Source organism: Aptenodytes forsteri, unplaced genomic scaffold (assembly GCF_000699145.1).
Source record: "Aptenodytes forsteri isolate BGI_AS27 unplaced genomic scaffold, ASM69914v1 Scaffold72, whole genome shotgun sequence".
NCBI lineage: Eukaryota > Metazoa > Chordata > Aves > Sphenisciformes > Spheniscidae > Aptenodytes > Aptenodytes forsteri.
The window spans coordinates 7,905,114-7,922,837 of NW_008796193.1; the positions used below are offsets into that span (position 1 = coordinate 7,905,114).

Here is a 17,724-nt window from a genome sequence, read left to right on the forward strand (position 1 = left end):
AAAGACGTGTAGATGAGGCACTTAGGGACATGGTTTAGTGGGCATGGTGGTGTTGGGTTGACGGTTGGACTCGATGATCTTAGAGGTCTTTTCCAACCTCAATGATTCTATGATTCTATGATTCTACTATGGTTGACTTGGAAGGGGGTGAAAGGAGAGCTGTTTATATCAAAGAACTGAAATCATGTCCTCCCAGCTGGAAATCCCCTCACTTTCAGTTTCTTGAGCAGGTACGTTGGGCCGCTGCGGGAATTGGAAAATCTTAACCACCCTGAAGATGCAAACCCATTAACACACACCTGTGCTTGAAGTTTACTGAATGGAATCATAGAATCATTGAGGTTGGAAAAGACCTCTAAGATCATCGAGTCCAACCGTCGACCCAACACCACCATGTCCACTAAACCATGTCCCTAAGTGCCTCATCTACTCGTCTTTTAAATACCTCCAGGGATGGGGACTCCACCACTTCCCTGGGCAGCCTGTTCCAATGTTTCACCACTCTTTCAGTAAAGAAATTTTTCCTTACATCCAATCTAAACCTCCCCTGGCACAACTTGAAGATTCAGGAGGGGCTCAAAACAGACATTAGTGGCAACCTCTAAGAGCCATTTGAATGCTGTCCAAGTAAGAAGGTAAGTACTACAGACAGGCAGGCATCAGGAAAGCAGAGACACTGGAGAGAATTAGAATTCCCAGTTATTTGCAGGTCAACATTGCCATTACAACACAACAGGGAAATTTCTAGCTTACCCTCAAGATCACACATTGGCAAACTGCAAGGACTTTTCAAGGACTTGCTTGCAGTGACTTTCAAGTCACAGAGAGTCCAGCATGCTCCTTCTTTACATTGGAAATGCAAGTGAACCACAGTTATTTTTGATCCAAACCTGAACTTCCCCCAGGCTTTAAATCCAGACTTTCAGGTGGTTGCTAATTCAGCAGACCCCTCAGGCATGTGCATAAGGTAAAGTTAAGTCCATGTGCAGCTGCACTGAAACTAGAAGAAATGTATATATGCTTAGAGTCCTGTTTTGTTAAACATTTAAATGTCTATTAATCTAAAATGATAGAGAACGGCCAGGAAGTTCACATACAGAATTAAAATCTGAGCCCGGGGAACCCCAAGACTCAGAAGTAGTGAAGTTGACAGTTCTCAATAAGGCCTATCTATAGTTTAAAAATCAATTATTCACTTCTGTGTCAAATTGGCGAGCAAGCTGTTACCAACCCAGGCAGGATGGGTCCCTGCTACTATTATATGCAGTGCTGCTACTGCTAACGTGCACCCTCTAGGGTTTATTTCAGCTTTCTAAGCCAACTTCAAAAGATTTTGGTATAGGCTTCCTTGGGTGAAGAAAGATATTTTGCCACTTTTTCCATTTAACCACTTCTTGAAAAACAGTCTTTTGATGTTCTTGTTTGGCTGGGATTTTTTTGTTTGTTTTTAAAGAAAATGTCTTAAAATTGATTGGTGAATCAAAAAATCAAAATCTTTCTCCTACATAAGTAAACTGGAAAGAAAGTGAAAATAAGCCAGTATTTTGATTTACTGTTGGTACATTCTACAAAAATAAATTGGAGTGTATAAATATATATCTATAGTTATACTTCAAGGATTTTGACAACTACTTAGTGTCAGAATGCACCATACATTTATGCACATATCTAAGAATCTTTGATTAATTATTCCCAATAAAAGCTAAATTATATAAACTAATATAAAATTCTTAAAGCATATACTCTCACTGTTCAGTTTAGGTGACTTCATATCCCATCCTGTTATGAAAACATTTGTTATAATATTTATGTAAAATCATAAGACATAGATAAGAAATTATTAATAAATCTTCACTATACATTATGAACTACCCATAATCAGCAAAGAGCTAAAGGAACACACCATTCCAAACCATTTGCTCAGTAAATTTTTTTCTTTTTTTTCTTTTTTTTTTCTTTTTTTTTCTTTTTTTTTCTTTTTTTTTCTTTTTTTTTTCTTTTTTTTTTTTTTTGAGATAGCATTGCTTGATTTCACAGAGCACACACTGGGATATTATAGGGGGGATGTTATATCCTGCTCTCCACAAAACAGAAACTTCCCTAATAAAAGGCATTAAAGGCCAAGGTCTAATCTCAACAACAGCTTCAAGAAATTAATCCAGATTTACAGCAGCATGGCACAGCCCCTTGCCTAGTCCCTCAGTAGTAAACACTTCTTGATGGTTTCTGATTTTTGCCAGAGAAAAGGTAATTCGTCTTCTTCCCAAAAGCTGTGCTTCACAACAATACTGGACTGTTAGAACACAAATTCCTGCTCAGAGAACAACGCAACAAAAGAAGGTTTCACATTTCCACACTGTCATGTTGAAATCCATCATGAATAACAAAAACCGCATGTGGCAAACTGCAAAGCTGAAATACATTCACTGCAATACTTGGACACTAAGCTAATCAAGAGATACGGCAGGCTGTATGGCAGACTTCATGCTTTCCTCCCCAGAGCTTGCCAGCAGACAGTTTCACAGCTGAAAGAGTATCTCATAAAAATTCCAGCCACTGGCTCTGCTCTGAACTATTGCATCCAGCAAAATCATTTTAGCGCCTATCCACATAATTTTTGAGGGACCACCCAGCTCAGGAGCTGAAGGACTGTTTTCTTGCTCACTCCTGAACAGAGGCCAGTTAGCTCAAAAATATTTCCCTGGTTACTGCCATTGGAGACAAACAGTGAGCCATAGCAGCCGTCACTGCCGCCAGCAGCACTCTGAATATATATCTGAGTAACAGGACAAATACCACTCATAGACGACCTCTCTGTCCAAGGAGACCCAGCCACCCCTCCAGCAGCCTTCTCCAAGCTATGACCACCATCTCAGTTCAGATGCCCATTAGAAAAAGCAACAGAAACACACTGTAAAGCGTGATGCCTCCCCTTTAGACCCATACACACTCACAAGCATGTGCCCTCCCTTGTGTCGCAGGCTGGCTTCTCTGCAGTCCCGCTGTGGTAATGAGTTCACATGAGGCAGAGGGGAGGGTGGAGAGAGGCAGCCTTCTGTGGAAGCAGTCCTGGATCTAACCAACGGTGCACCAAAGAGCTGACGCTCTCCTGGAGGAGACTGCACAAATTGCTTAGTAACTGCTTCAACGCAAACCACAGCAGAGACCTCTGACACACACCATACCCAGGCTTTAACCCTCCCCAAGGTACAGCTAGCTTCTTCCCTCCCAGGCAGCTCTCCACTCAGAATCTTAGACACTTTGGAGGCATTCACAGCTTAGCACAAACAAAGGTACATCCTGACAAGAGACAAAACAGATTCACTTGCTCAGACTAAGGCATGGAAAGGGCTCTTGTTAAAATAACTTCAAACAGTAGAGTATTCAGGGCCAAGGGAAACCAAGCTGCTGTGAATAGCTGCCTTGGAGTACTATCCCGATGGCACACCCACACACCAAAGCATAGTACTGTCGTTTAAAGACAAAGGAGAAAACTGCACGAGACCTATGAATTTGGTTGGAAACATGATGCCAGCTCTTTGACAGGGGAGTAATCAGTTCTTGCATATCTAGTTCAACAAATTCTTCAGGACACAAGTTTGCACAGTGCATGAAGAAAGTACACATGTGCTTTCATGTTGGTGTGACAATGGTAACATGGCATCTATAGCTGTCTGAAGCAATACCAGGTCATCACTTTAGCATTAGGTTTATTGATAAAATTGCCCTTGTCTTACCACAAACCCCAGCAGCTGAGTAACTTTAGATACAGGTCACTCACTCTTTACCTAGGGTACAGCAGAGCAGCTGTCCGCTAGAATGCATGATGCAGTAGTAACATCTTGTTTCTGCTACATGTCCTGCCATCAGTCAGGCTAAAAAGAGACAAGTGTCACTCATTTTATAGATAGGGAAATTGAGGCACAGGGAGAGGAATCCAGGTCACCAGCCAACCTCAGTTTTCCCCACTTGTAAAATGATGAGCAGACCAAAGTTGTCTATACAGATAGGGTACTGGAGTGGATCTGTCTTAAGAATAACACACTCACTGTTTCCATCCTTCCCCCATCAGCCAACCAACACAAATTATCACAACGTTTATAGTATAGCATGAGAAAACTAACAGGATTACTGATAAATGCCAAACCAAAGCAGAGCATCGCCATGCTAGGTACAAAGTAGATACGAGAGCTTAAGACACCTGTAGTGTTACAGACAGACATTAGGTGGATACAGGTAGACTAGGAGAGCAGCAAGATGCGTAGCATGTTTTTACATTGCACTTTCTTTCCCCAGCCTCTTCTAAACTGCATGCTAAACAAATGAATTTACCAGTGCGTGTGTAACGTTACTCTCTGCTGCCTATACATGTCCACATGTAACCAAAAATCTGTCTCCCACTCCAGACGCGTTTTGCTCTCTGGAGGGGAGGCTGTGGGTGGCAGATTCAGCTCCAGCTCTGCTTGCGGACAGCGAACGGACAACAGCCCAGCTACGCACCGAGAGCCAGCTCACCTCCGGCGGGAGCCCCACAACAGGCCGCAGAGTTCCCCAGCCAGGGTCTGCTGTAGTGCACTGCCCTCTCCCGGGCAGCGTTCCGAACCTTCCTGCAGAGACTCGTCCTCTAGCAGCAGAGGCGGGAGAAGCTCCAAAGCGTTACGGACAAGCGTCACATCGATGTAAGTGGCTGATAAATGTGCCAGATAATCACACTCTAAAAATCATTTTAACCCTGTGTGTAGAGATGCTGCCGAAGTAGCAGATCCTGCAGCTGTGGAGTCGGAAGACTAAATGCAACTCTGCAAGTGAACGTAAATGGCTGACCTATGCTGACTCCTGAGACTAGGAGAGGAATGAACTCACCATAGAAGGGGCGCCAAGAAATTCCTCTCAGTCCACTGCATGCTCAAAGGAAAGCTCATCAGACAGCACTTTCAGTTTCATAAACTAGATTTACAAGTGTCAGACATTTTTTCATTTGCATAATTAGTAAAGGTAATTTCAGTGTGCATCTGTAAAATGTCTTTATCAAGCTCAAAAGGCTTAGTTGTGCCTCTGTCAGTGGAACAATATTTTTTACTACCCAAATATTGTCCCACCAGCATACAGCATATGGAATAGAGTAATACTTACTGATGTTTCAGGTTTTGTTACTGTTAAGCATCTGCAGTACATATGGAAGTTTAAAAAAAAAAAAAAATTCAAGGACCTAATCCTCAGTTGCTAAATACACCCCAGTTTCACTGAAATAATTTGCCCCATCCGAGCACCGGGCCCCATATGTTCATGTGTTCACACCTGTGGGTATGGCTCTCCAAAAGCATGACAAAGAATGGCTCATACCTGAGTGCCTCTAACTCAGAGATCATCTTCCCAGATTCTTTCACTGCAGGACCAGGGGGCACCACTAGGTTCATTGTGTTTGACTTGTTGAACACACAAGAAGTTCACAGAAATTGGATTAAACCAGCATTTTAGAAAGCTCTTTAATCTTATGTTAAAGACTCCAGGCAACTGCAAATCCACTGTTTCCCCTGGAGCTGGCCTAACACAAAGAAATTGGCTTGTGTTTCAAAGCTCTCACTTTAATTTCCAGCCCGTTGATTCTCACTGCGGTTTTGATTTAAAAATTTGATAATTGCCCCCAATTTCATCCATCCTCTGGCAAGTCTCCCTTCTTGAGTCTAGAGGTAAAGTCAAGGGAAAATGGAACAGAGTATCCCATTCCTTTACCTCTTCCCGTCTCACCTCAGCTTTTCCCAATGCTAGTAGAGGATGACCTTACTAATTAACAGCTTCCAATTTCATAATCAGATCTTCAGCCATATAGACCCTTGCTCCTTAGAGGTCCCCACAGCAGCACACTGTATCAAGGTGGTGACTCAAGGGTTTAGACAAATAGCCTGAACTCAGCAATCCCCAATTTAATGACTCACAGGAACAGGTTCTGAATATGAATAAAGTGCTGTCTCTGTGCAGAACAAAGTTGCTGAGACATCCTGGGTTAGAAAAAGGTGAAAAAAGAAATGTTTGGTCAATAATTCTTGTCTGTTGTAAAAGCCTGGAGGATTTCTTTTTTTTTTGCCCTTAAGAAATGGAATGAACTAATAGGATCAGAAATTTGTGCAACAAGACGCCTGGCATAGTTCAAATATTCATATATAGGAAGCTGGGCTGCTACAACCAAGCTTTATTTATCATTCTTTTATACTTGAGCACCAGTAATTCTACTAGATGACGTTCAGGTGGTGAAGGAGGAGAGTCCATGGCTTAGAAACCTCACTGGGCAGGCTAATCCACAGCAAGATTCAGATAATAAAGCAGCAACAGAATTTGTACACAACACCAACATACTAGCACAGCTAAAGTGGGTCTTTAAGTGGGGCTTGAAGCGGCAGAACTGGCTGAAATTGGAGAATAAGCTCTGTGGGCATAACCAGGGTGAGAGCTCTGCACAGATGCGCTCCAACCTCCCAGTACATTCAGCACCATTTTCCCCTGAAATCTTCTCCCCAAACAGTTTACACTACAATTTAGGCGATACAAAAAAAGCAAACTGAGCTATTATCTTGTGGTCCCACAAGTTAATAAAACATTACCAATTACAGCAATCTATCTATCTGTGTTTAATGCTTTTCCATTTCACTGAGTTGTTTCTTGTTCTGGTATCGTGGGAGGAAGGGAAAAACATAAATACCCAGAGGGCCTCTGCTATAACTTGCCCTCTGAGAATTTGTTCTCTTGATCTTCTCAGTACTACTTATCTCTCAAAACTCTTTTTAAATGGAAATCAAGCTATGCCTTCCCTATTTTCACCACCATTCTCTGGACTTTTCTGATTAGGTAAACAGGGTTCAGTATTGTTCAATAGCAGCAGAGCAGGCTGCATATCAATGGGAACAGGTGAAGAGAGACACAAGCATCTAAGATAAGGATCTTTTCTCAGAAAAACCTCTGTGGAAAACAGAATATTTTATTTTAGCTATTTTCTTTGCAGTGAGAGCCAGCTGAAAAAATTTATCCCAGGTTCCCTAGGCAGCATTTTACATTAAAGAGAATAGATACTGAATGCAAATAAACCAAGAAGAATTCTGAGCAATGCACAAGGAGGCACTGTGACTGAGTCTCAAGGGGTTTAGAAACACCTTCCACTTACACTGCAGATTTCAGTCCTCACATGAAAGAGTCACTTTCCCCAGTAACCTGCACCTTTGTAGAAAGGTCAGCTGTGTGGGAAAGGAAAGCATTTCTCATTTATTTCACTGTTGAAGGTGGTGAAGCTCCAAAAAGTCCATGAAATTTCAGTCTGATCTCATTCAGATGGGATTTCATTCTGGAGATAGCGCCATAGAAGCAGTTTTCTATCTTTAAATCCTTAACTGCTCTAAAGCCATTTCCAATACTTCAGTCCCTTTTCCTCCCTGAACAGATAGATCTGAAGAACTGCTTTTCATTTCCAGCAGTAAGAGAGACACAGCACTAGGGCAGAGAACAAGTGCCCATGATTGCTGGACAGACAGAATTGCAGCATTCCTCTGTCCTACAGAAGGACAAAATCAGAAATACTCTGTTAGCACAAGAGACATCCTACTGGCAAGGAGGATCTTGCCTGGTTTTGCAGCAACAGCAATATCATGAATAGTCTCAGTAATGAACTGCATACTCCTTAGTGTCTGCAGATTCATTACCCTGTTTTACACAGCCACCAGCCTTGAGCGCAGATAAAAACCACACATTTATTCACTTAAAAATATATAATCTGCATGCAGCCTCAGGCTCCACAGCATGCAGAAACATAGTCTAACCAGCCAATGCTCATCCATCCATGTTAAGCCCCAGTATCCGTGCTGTCCCATTGGAGGACTTCAGCATCACAAAAAGGCAGGCTAATTAAGAGCATCTGGGGACAGAAGGGGCTGTTTTGGCAGGAGGTGTCCTCAAGCATAAAATATGTGAACCAGCAGCTGGGTGACATGAATAGTCATGTCAGCGCTGAAAAGGCACATGAGCTACTGTCCAAGAATGATGTATTTCATGACGAGGCCATGCTTTGCTTTCAGCTTCAGTATCTCTTTTGTGAGGAACTGAGGGCACTGCAAGGAGGATCAGCCCTGGTCTGGAGTCCCTGCCACATTTCTTGCCTGGCTTTCTGGGGGCTCCTTCCCTTTGGTTGTCAGTTATAGCACCTTGGAGCTGCAGCTCCCAGAGAGTCTCAAGGTCACATACTGGTACTCAAAACAGCACCATTTGTACATCAGACCCCAGAGGGGACTTCAGCACTCCTAGGCCAGCTCATACATCAACGTCCTGCCTGTTGCAGGGAGCCAGGGCTGTGGAGCTCTGAGCAGTCATCACATGGCCACAGGGAAACTGCCCTTCAACTGCCCCCTCACAGCGGCACTATCTTTTTGTAAGCATTCACTATTTTCATCTCTTTACATGAACAGGAGATTACAACCACACTTTTAACCACTCATCAAAACAAATCACATTGATTCAAAGTAAGCCTTGAACTTGCATGATCCTGGAACTGGATTAGCTTGGCAGAGCTCTGCTTGCTATGGGGTACTGCTGATCAAAGGTTACCTGCCGGCCTGACTGCAACCACGTGGCCTCTTTCTGCTGTAGTTACCTGTGTGCCTTCCATTGCTTCTAGTTATGATATTTAGTACAAGAGATAAAATTGCCATAGAATATTCACAGGGCTCCACAGATGTGGTCTGTATGCGAAAAATGCTTCATACTTTGGAGTGCCTGAAGTACTGAGTAAGCACTAGCCAATTAGCCCCCAACAACACTCCAGCTGGATCTTTACATTGCAGAAAGGGTACCCCTAAGGGAGAGTCAAGTCAGAACACGCCACAGAGATCCATGATCCTGCATTGCCACTATGTGCAGACAGAGCCAGCCTCAGAAAAAGGCACGCATCCACGCCTAGAGTTGGTCAACAAGCCTTTGCTCGTAGTAAAGGACTGGCAAGATGGGGCAGGCAGAGCCCAAGTTCTCTGGGACAGATCATCTTTCTTCCCCTGTGTTTATGCAGCACCTACTGCAAAGGGAAATTGGTCTCATCTTCAAAGGATAGTCATAGCTACGTCATCAGGATCCACTATGGAGGCAGGTAATTCCCACTGCTTCTGCTTTACAGATAAGAAAACTAAGGCCAAGACAAGACAGGAGATGAGTACAGGGTCAGAGTCAGTTCAGAGCAGAAGAAAAGAACCCAGGCAGTGGTGGTGTTATGAATTCCTATGCCACCTTGCCAGCTCCTTAGTCCCCTTCTAACATGGCCACTGCATGCAGACTTGTCACTGGTGTATTCTCACAGCTCACGCAGCTTTAATGCATGCATCTGAAGGCACCTTGCCCCTAGCAATAACCTAACTTCTGCCCCTCCTGTGGCTTCTTTGGTCGAATTTAAAACAAAAGCAGCAAAGATGCTTTCTGCCTCACAAAATGGCAACAGGCTCAGACTAGTTGACACACTATCTGTTCTCTAGCAGAAAATGATTTTCCAAGGGATTTTCGCCCATAATACTATGCCAGGTCATCTCTCAACATGAGAGGCAGGGAAGGTGTTTCCCTGGGAACAGTAACCATGGCAAAGCTCTTCCCCTCTCTACCTAAAGGAAGAAAAAGAACAGCAGATGCCTGAGCTCTGCCTCCAGCAGGCCCACGGGCCCCCAGAGCCGTACGCAACCTGGAAGCACCTGATCAAAGATTCAGGAAGGAACTTCAATTAATTCTGTTCTGTCTTTTACTCAGATACCAGACATTTCTGCCATGCTACGCTGAACTCAGAATGCCTCATTACAAAGAGTGCAACTGGAAACATCAGTGTTACCGAAAGGTCAGCCAAATACAACAACGCGTAGGTAGGCACCGAGCCCAAAAATCAGCACGGATAGATGCCCGACAGAAGCAGAGGTACAATGGACTGGCTTTGCAGTTTTCAAACCCTGGCATTGTACACTAGAGCCCTATTAAAGAAAGCATCTGCAAACTCCAATTTGTAAGCAGTAGCTGCCAGCAGATGACCTGCTTCTGGTCCACCTCTTTTTCTGCAGAACATTCTCGATTTACCAGATTGAATGCAACTCTCTTTGCTGAAGAGCTAATTAAATCATAACAAACAATTCAACTTGAAAGTACAATCATATTGCATGCTTTTGGGGATCTTTTTGTCACGTACTAGTGAACACGTTATAAATTTCTGGATTTGAGGTTTGCTAAGTATTTATTCAAGTTAACAGAGCAAAGGAAACCAAAGGTCTCCTTGGTTAATCTTCCTCTCAGATGACACATAGAGAAAAGATTGCTGAATCATAGAACACTTTGGTATGTGACTAGTCAACAGCCTAGATTTCAACTACCATCACTCCACTTCAGAGTTAACATGCAATTAGCACGAATTGTCAGGATACCAGCATCTTATACTAGCAACCCACTCAGAGTGGAATACTGCCCTGTAGCCAGACTGACTCACACAGAGCACAAAAAGCTCGATAGTCCAAGTTTCTGTTATGAGTACAGTGAAACCAGAATCTTTACAGTGAGAAAGATATTGACCTTCTACATAGTAATTTAGGAGCACAGGGTGACAGGGTCAACTGGGTCATGATACCTACTGCCCCATCTCCTTACATTCCTTTCAAAAAGGTGCAGCAAATGCGCAGCAAATACCTGCTCCATTTACAGAAACCTCAGTGTCTAACACCCGAGTGAAATAAACATTTATTCAGAATGAGTCTAACATTCATTTTAACCTCCTCTAGGTCAAATCACTGCAAATATCCCAGAAATACACAGCCAAGTCAAATGATGCACTCATACCTGAGTTAATATCCAAATCCAGCCAGTTGTCTTTACCACTGAATCCTCAGAGAAAGCATTAGAAAAATAGTATCTTTTTGCAAATCTCCTAGGAATGCAATGCAGCTACCACTAAGAGAAGATGCTATTTCTTTTAAAAATGCTGCACATACCTTTCTTTGCCATGCACTCCAGTCTAAAGCATCCTCCCATAAAATCATGATAAGATTTCATTTCTCCTTCTGTTATCCGGACAGCAGTGAAAGGTGGATTCCTGGGCACCTGTTGTCCACATTTCTGACACCGGGAAGCCATTGCCACAGCTCAGGAGACTCTTGTCAGGAATCTGCTCTCTCAGTTTGCTGGAATCCAGCCTGATTCTTCAGCCGTCAGTCCAGGCTGATGACTTTATCCCACTTAGTTCATTCAAGGTCACCCTCGCCAGCAGGATGTTCACCATTGCAATTGGCTAAGACTTTTATAGGCTTACTGACTGTGTTTGTTTCTCCCTCCTTGCTTTCAATATCAGTTTACTTTATTCTCTCATTCAGAATGAAAGCTGTGAACCTCAGCACAGCCCATGCCCTGAACGGCTTCCTTATCATTAATTTAAAGCTATCTTATAAGCGACAATGAAGAGAGAAGATGCCAGAAGCACATTGCAAGATCACAGAATGTCTCTTAAAGAGCATGCCAGATATGTTCACAAAGAATTTTTCTTTAAGAAAAGGGTTTTCTTCATGATTTTTGGTCCCTTTCAGGCTTATGATTTTATGATTCTTCATCACTGAGAATGGATTTTTTTACTTCCGCATTTCAGCCTGGACGGTGCAAGGAGACTGCTCTGCAGAGCTGCTCAACCAATTACTCATATGTCTGGCAGTGGTACTGGGAGGCTGCAACTGTACAGAAAAGCCCTCTGCTGCTGTGCATGGTCCCTGCTCATAAGATCTGATAATCTAAATGAACAGAGTAGCAAATGGATGACAACAGGGAAATATTGCTGGCAGACATGGTCTGCTAGCTGTGCAACCCCCGACCCAAATTTTTTTAAAAAGAAGTTGGATCCATCAGTCTGACACCAAAATGAGAGATCTTAAACATACATTTAGAAATCTCTCTTTGAAAGTGCTGGGTATTTAAGCTGACTTTTTTCCCTTTTAACAATTACTGTGATACAAATCACTGATCAGAGCACCTTGTGAAGAAACTAGTACTTGGGGAACTGAGTGCAGAGAGTACTCAATCCTGATGAGTGAAATAAAAAGGAGCCTTCCCTGGGGTCGGGAGGGACTGCACAGGAGATGCATGAACAGGCACAAGGCCAGCACTGGTGACAGTGCAAAGAATACAACGAGAACCTAATGAATCAGGGCTGACCTGCAACCCAGAGTTCAACTGCAGGGACCTGAGCACAGAACAAGCTTCCTGCAAGGATCTTATGCATAGGCCAGGAGAGACTTTGCCCTCCTCTGCCTCAAGCACTACCACCTATTGGCACTTTACATAGTTGCATCCAGTGCTGTTCAGCTCATGGCCCTCTCAGATCACAGCTGAACCCTAGACACGGAGTGGGAAAGGAGAAGCCTAATTAATAGAATTCAGAGAATGAACTAGAGGGGACAAAGGTGCCCAGGAGAAAAAAGCTTTACATGATGCCCTTACTAAAATGATGAATAACTAGATGGACAGGCATGAATGCCTGTAAGCTGAATCATACAGAAGTCAACTCAGCCCTACTTCTTCCCCATTCCACAAACTTCTACCACTTCTCCCCTGCCAGCTCCGCTGCTCCCCAGCCACACAGTGAGCTGGTTCAGCTCCCTAATCCAGCACACACAAACTGACCATGCAGTAAAACAGCTACCAGACCTGGGAAGTAGTGAGTCCCAGGACATCTCCTTTTGATGAAAGGAAGCTATAAAGGGGATCTCCACTCTTCAAGTAAAAGATCTGTGCTCCCTTCCCCCCCAGTTTGCTGCATGGCGTGAAGCTGGTCACCCTCCTGCTCTTTGCCTTTGCCAAAACCCTGCCTGCAAAGCAAGGACAATGATGTTGGGTGACCTGAGTCATTAGCATTTGTAAAATATTTATTAGAACTTCCATAGAGAAATCCCCAGGGGACTGCAATATTTTGCAGATAGGGAGCAGTGGCACAGAAGGCAGAATTAATTCATAGAAAACTATCACCATGAGATAAGAAAACTAGAAACATAACCCAGCAGTTTTATCTTAAAGCCTTTCTTCCATCCTCTTTTCTTTCATTACAAGGGCTCAAGGTGTCTTCCATACACAGGCAAACATGATGTACCTTGGAAAATAAGCTTTTCTGACAATATGTTCATGTGTGTCTGACATACACAGAATAACTGCACTTCAACCTTGCACATATATAGATATACAATGGGGGAGAATCCAGCATTTGTGACCATACGCTTCTGTCTGCCATCCTCCCTTGCATACGCTGTTCCCACCAGTATCCACGTGGCTTAGCAACAGGAGGATCTGTGAGACACTCTGTTCCGAGGGGGGAGACTTGATGCTGGAAGTGGAATGCAAGAAGAAATCTGCCCTAGGTGTGAGCTTCTGAAGCACAGGTAGCCACAGCACACACCAGGAAAACTATCTAAAATCATCTAAGTCTCAGTCTTTCTCTACGAAACACTGATCCATTACAATGCTAAATACACATCTCTGATGCCTGGGCTACCACTGCCATCACCCAGCTCCTGACAAAAAATAAGCTGACTGTAGCTGCTACACGTTTAGCAACAGGGCACATAAGGTTTACCTCAGGGACTGAGTGCTGTGCTGTGAGGACTAGGATGGATGGACAGAAGGATCTGTTTATTCTCCCGTAAGTTTCATTTCATTCACATTTCACAAGCAGCTGGGCTAGCTTCTCCTGACACGTATCGGAAACCTCTGACATGGGAGCACTAAGAGACTTGCACTGTTTCCTACCACACAAATTACCTCTTCTGTACGGCACTGGATGTATCTGCACTGGAGCTGCTGCAAGGGCTGGCTTGCAGGAATGCTTTTATGTAACATCTTACCAAACGTGCACTCAGTGTGAATAATTGATTCTTCACAATTTTCCTCCGTTAGCTAAAAGGTATCAGTCTGACTGAAAGCAAGTTACTGTTCTTTGCATGCAGAAGAGTATAGCGGAGGGAGCAGGTACAGAAAATGGCAAGCATGCTTCCTTGGGTCTTCTCCATAGACAACACAGAATGGAAGGGAGTTACTTTCCTACTGCTCCAGACAACCATAGCAAAATGTTTGGAAAAGCTAAGGAAGAGGACATTTTCTGCTCATGAATTGCCATCATTGCCTAGCAACATCATCTGGGTTCATCTGTCAATCAATAAGCAAGTAAATAAACGTAAGAACATGTCATCAGAAATGGGAAAAAAAAAAACCCAACCACCCAGATATCCTCAGATGCCATTAACCAAAAAAGCCTGAGGAACTGCAGTAGTTCTAGCTGCATTAGAAATATCAGTTCACCTTGGAATTGGAGCTTGCTGTAATTACTGTATGGCCAGAGGACTGCTACAAATTTAAAGTCAACTCAGTTAAATCCGTTTAAGCCCCATATCTCTTCTCATGAAATAATATGCTTCTGCCCCAAAAAGCAGTGCTCCAGTGGTTGGTATCACTGTTAAGCATGAAACATGCAACAAACACATTGGATCTCAGTGATGCTGGGCATAATTTCTTTTGAAGAGTCAAGAATTGAGTTTGGGAACAGCATTTATGTGCCAGAGGAAGGAGGGAGAGAAGTCTGCTTCTGCTGCAGGTGTAAATGAGGCAGCTAGAAAATACTGTAAAACACTCCCTGTTTGCAACTTACCCCACACAGTCATTAAAACAATTGAGGGGAAACAGACATCCCTTTTCCAACAGAGCCTTGTAAGAACCATCGAGAAAGTTTAGTAGATGAGAATCAAAAATTGCCTCTCCTATCCACCACTGATTTAAAAAAAAAAAAAAAAAACAGTGAGATCAGCACGAGATATCTTATTTATTCATGAAGACCCACAGCTCCCCCACCTATGTACAGTATTCTACAAGGCTGAGAAATAAGTAATCTAAATCCAGTGCTGCTATAAGATTGATGTACATAGAAGCTAAGAAAAAAAAAAATCCATATTTCATTCCTGAAACCCCAGCTTCACATTTTCCTATATTTTATGTGATGTTTTATCTGAAGTTTGAACTGTTCTTTGATAGCTATGCTGAAATACACCATTCCTTTTGCATATACCTCCGTGACCTTCTTTCTGCCTTCCCCACCATCCAGATCATGAATCTGATAAGCCACAAGGCATTTCAGCAGCCTGAGGTGAAGGTTTATTTTCAGAGCACACTTAGTGCTGTTACAGGTAACATCCATTCTACTGCTCAGCTAGGAAACTGAAACTGGTCTTTCCTATTAACTTCCATTTATTTTCTTCCCACTAATAAAAAGCAGACCAGGATTCCCTCCCCCTCCTTTTTTAATAAAGGGCTACATCCCAGGCATTGTTTTAAGCCCCAAGGAGTTAAAAGGAATGAGCAGAGGAAAAAATATCTCTGCTCTTGAAATTACTTTTAGCATACAGCACTGTTGCAATTACAGTGTGCAGTTACTGCACTAGAAGGCACTAATTCCAGTGCCATATGGCTTCAGAATCACATTACACTGATCTGCTTAAAGTGATTTCCTAACTGACGAGCAAAACATTTTTGCTCACCTTCAGCAGTGGGAAACAAGAACTCTGCCACTGTTGGTGCACATTTACTCCCACACGAGCTGCCAAAAGCAGAGTGCGCATAGCAAAGATCAGAAGACAACCTAGCCAAAGAACTTCTGTTGCCATCTCAAAGCTGTATAGACATCCAGGGCTAATCAAGGACCGTTACCATCATTATTAAAAAAAAAAAAAAAAAAAAAAAAAAAAAAAAAAAAAAAAAAAAAAAAAAAAAAAAAAAAAAAAAAAAAAAAAAAAAAAAAAAAAAAAAAAAAAAAAAAAAAAAAAAAAAAAAAAAAAAAAAAAAAAAAAAAAAAAAAAAAAAAAAAAAAAAAAAAAAAAAAAAGCCAGTGCCATCACTAAGCCAGTGCCATCACTGCTGGATTAGAGAAGCTGCCCAGGAGATCAAGAGATGAGTGGAATCTTCATAGGCCAAGCAGTTGGCAGGATTTACTGCTGCACCTGCAGGGTTTATTTTATCTAGCTTTCTTGACCTCTGCAGCTAAGAGCACATCAGCAAGAACAGAAGGCATTTCTGTCCTGCTGGGCATCTGCTTGGCAAGATCAACAAACAGATTCCCAAAGTTACCAATCTGTAACTGGCACAGGGCTAAAGAGCAGCTAGATCCAGGGTTTAGGCTTGGATGCCAAGTTATTCCAGCCTTGATCATGAAAATGCCTAAGGACCCAAGTGAGGCTAAGAGCCTTTCTGTGCAACACATACCCAAAACATAGCTCTTGGCTTAAAGAGTTGGGAATAAAATGAAAGACAAGTAAATGCAAAAGGAAAAAGATGAGAGAAATACTAGGTAACCCAGAGAAGGTTGTGATCCATAAAACTGGGCGTGTCAGGTCACCGTTCTCCCACACTCCTAGACACGATGATCACCTTAGCACCAATGCAGCATGCACAGTGAGAGGTGGATGCACAGGCACACTCTTTGTGCCACTGCCCTCCAGCAGCAGCATGGGTGCTGGAGAAGAAAGTATCTGGACATTAAGATGGGATCATGTTTTTCTCCTCCCTGTGCTCTGCCATGACACACTGAGTCACCCCAGTGTGACGGTAACCCTGATTCTTGCTAGCATCCAGAGCACTGCACTGTTCCTCTTTCTCTCCCTCTTCACCTTTTTCTCCCTGCAACCAACCACTGGAGCACAGGCAGGGCAGAACAGCTGCTGGATCCACGCGGCCAAGATCATCAGGACAGCTTCTTTCCCTGAGGAGCAGCTGTGCACATTCCCCGACAGAAGCAGCATTTTTTTGTTGTTGCAATTCATAACTTAAAGCAGATAAAGGAGAACCAGAAAGACACGGGGATAAAAATAGGATCTGTAAGAATCACAAGGACTGTTGATACTCAGGGCTTTTGGACACATGCCAAATGCTAGCTGAACAGGAAGAAACAGCTTCTCACGTTACAAAGTACAGTAAAGGCATTTCCAATGTTTTATTGCCATCTCTCAAACACTCAACATCAGTTACTACATAGGGTGGGATATTGGGCTTTAGGGACTATTGATTTTTTCCTGTTTGCATGTCTGTGCACTGAGGTTCACTCAGTCACTCTGAGCAGTCCACAAGGAAAAAGGAGCTCCTACCTAGACTTTTCTGAATGCCAAAGCTTTGACTGATTGGGCTCTCAGCTGGCAGATACACATCAAACACACTCCTTTCACATCCCCTAGGATAAGGCTTGCATCCTTCTAGGTAACTGAGGATTAAATCAAAGAGAAGTTACTCCCTCTGGCCTGGCAACTGTGAACTACACATTCTTATTTTTTCCCAGGACAGGGCTGCAGTCAGAAGCCAGAGGTCTGTCCTGAAGGACCTGCCCGCAAGGTAGTTTCTCAGTGCTGGGCACCTGCAAATGAGAGGCTGCAGCAGTCTCCTCTGTGTGCACCCACAAGTGCAATCACACAGGGCAGCTGGACGCTTGCACACACGTACACCCAGGCAGTAGGAATTTATCCTGCTCAATGCCTGATGCTGCAGAGCTGTTCCTTCCTCACATCCATCCACAGCCTGAACCCCTGAGCTGTTCCCAGTTTATTCTCCCCAGCTTTGTCTCTAAGCCATCAGCTGTAATGGATTTAAGGTTCTAGAAAGACACAACCTACAGGGTGATTTCCCAAGTTACACCAAAGCCTGGTGTGTAGCAGAAAAATAAAG

General features: G+C 43.2%; 1 protein-coding gene across 1 annotated transcript in view; it reads right to left on the bottom strand.

Moving 5' to 3' along the window:
- Positions 1 to 11,127, bottom strand: part of MCF2L2 (MCF.2 cell line derived transforming sequence-like 2) — a 173,640-nt gene extending 162,513 nt beyond the window's left edge. The window contains exon 1 of the mRNA XM_009288057.1: positions 10,986 to 11,127. Coding sequence (XP_009286332.1) covers positions 10,986 to 11,127 — 142 coding nt within the window. The remainder of the gene's footprint in view (positions 1 to 10,985) is intronic.
- Between the last annotated feature and the right edge of the window lie 6,597 nt (positions 11,128 to 17,724).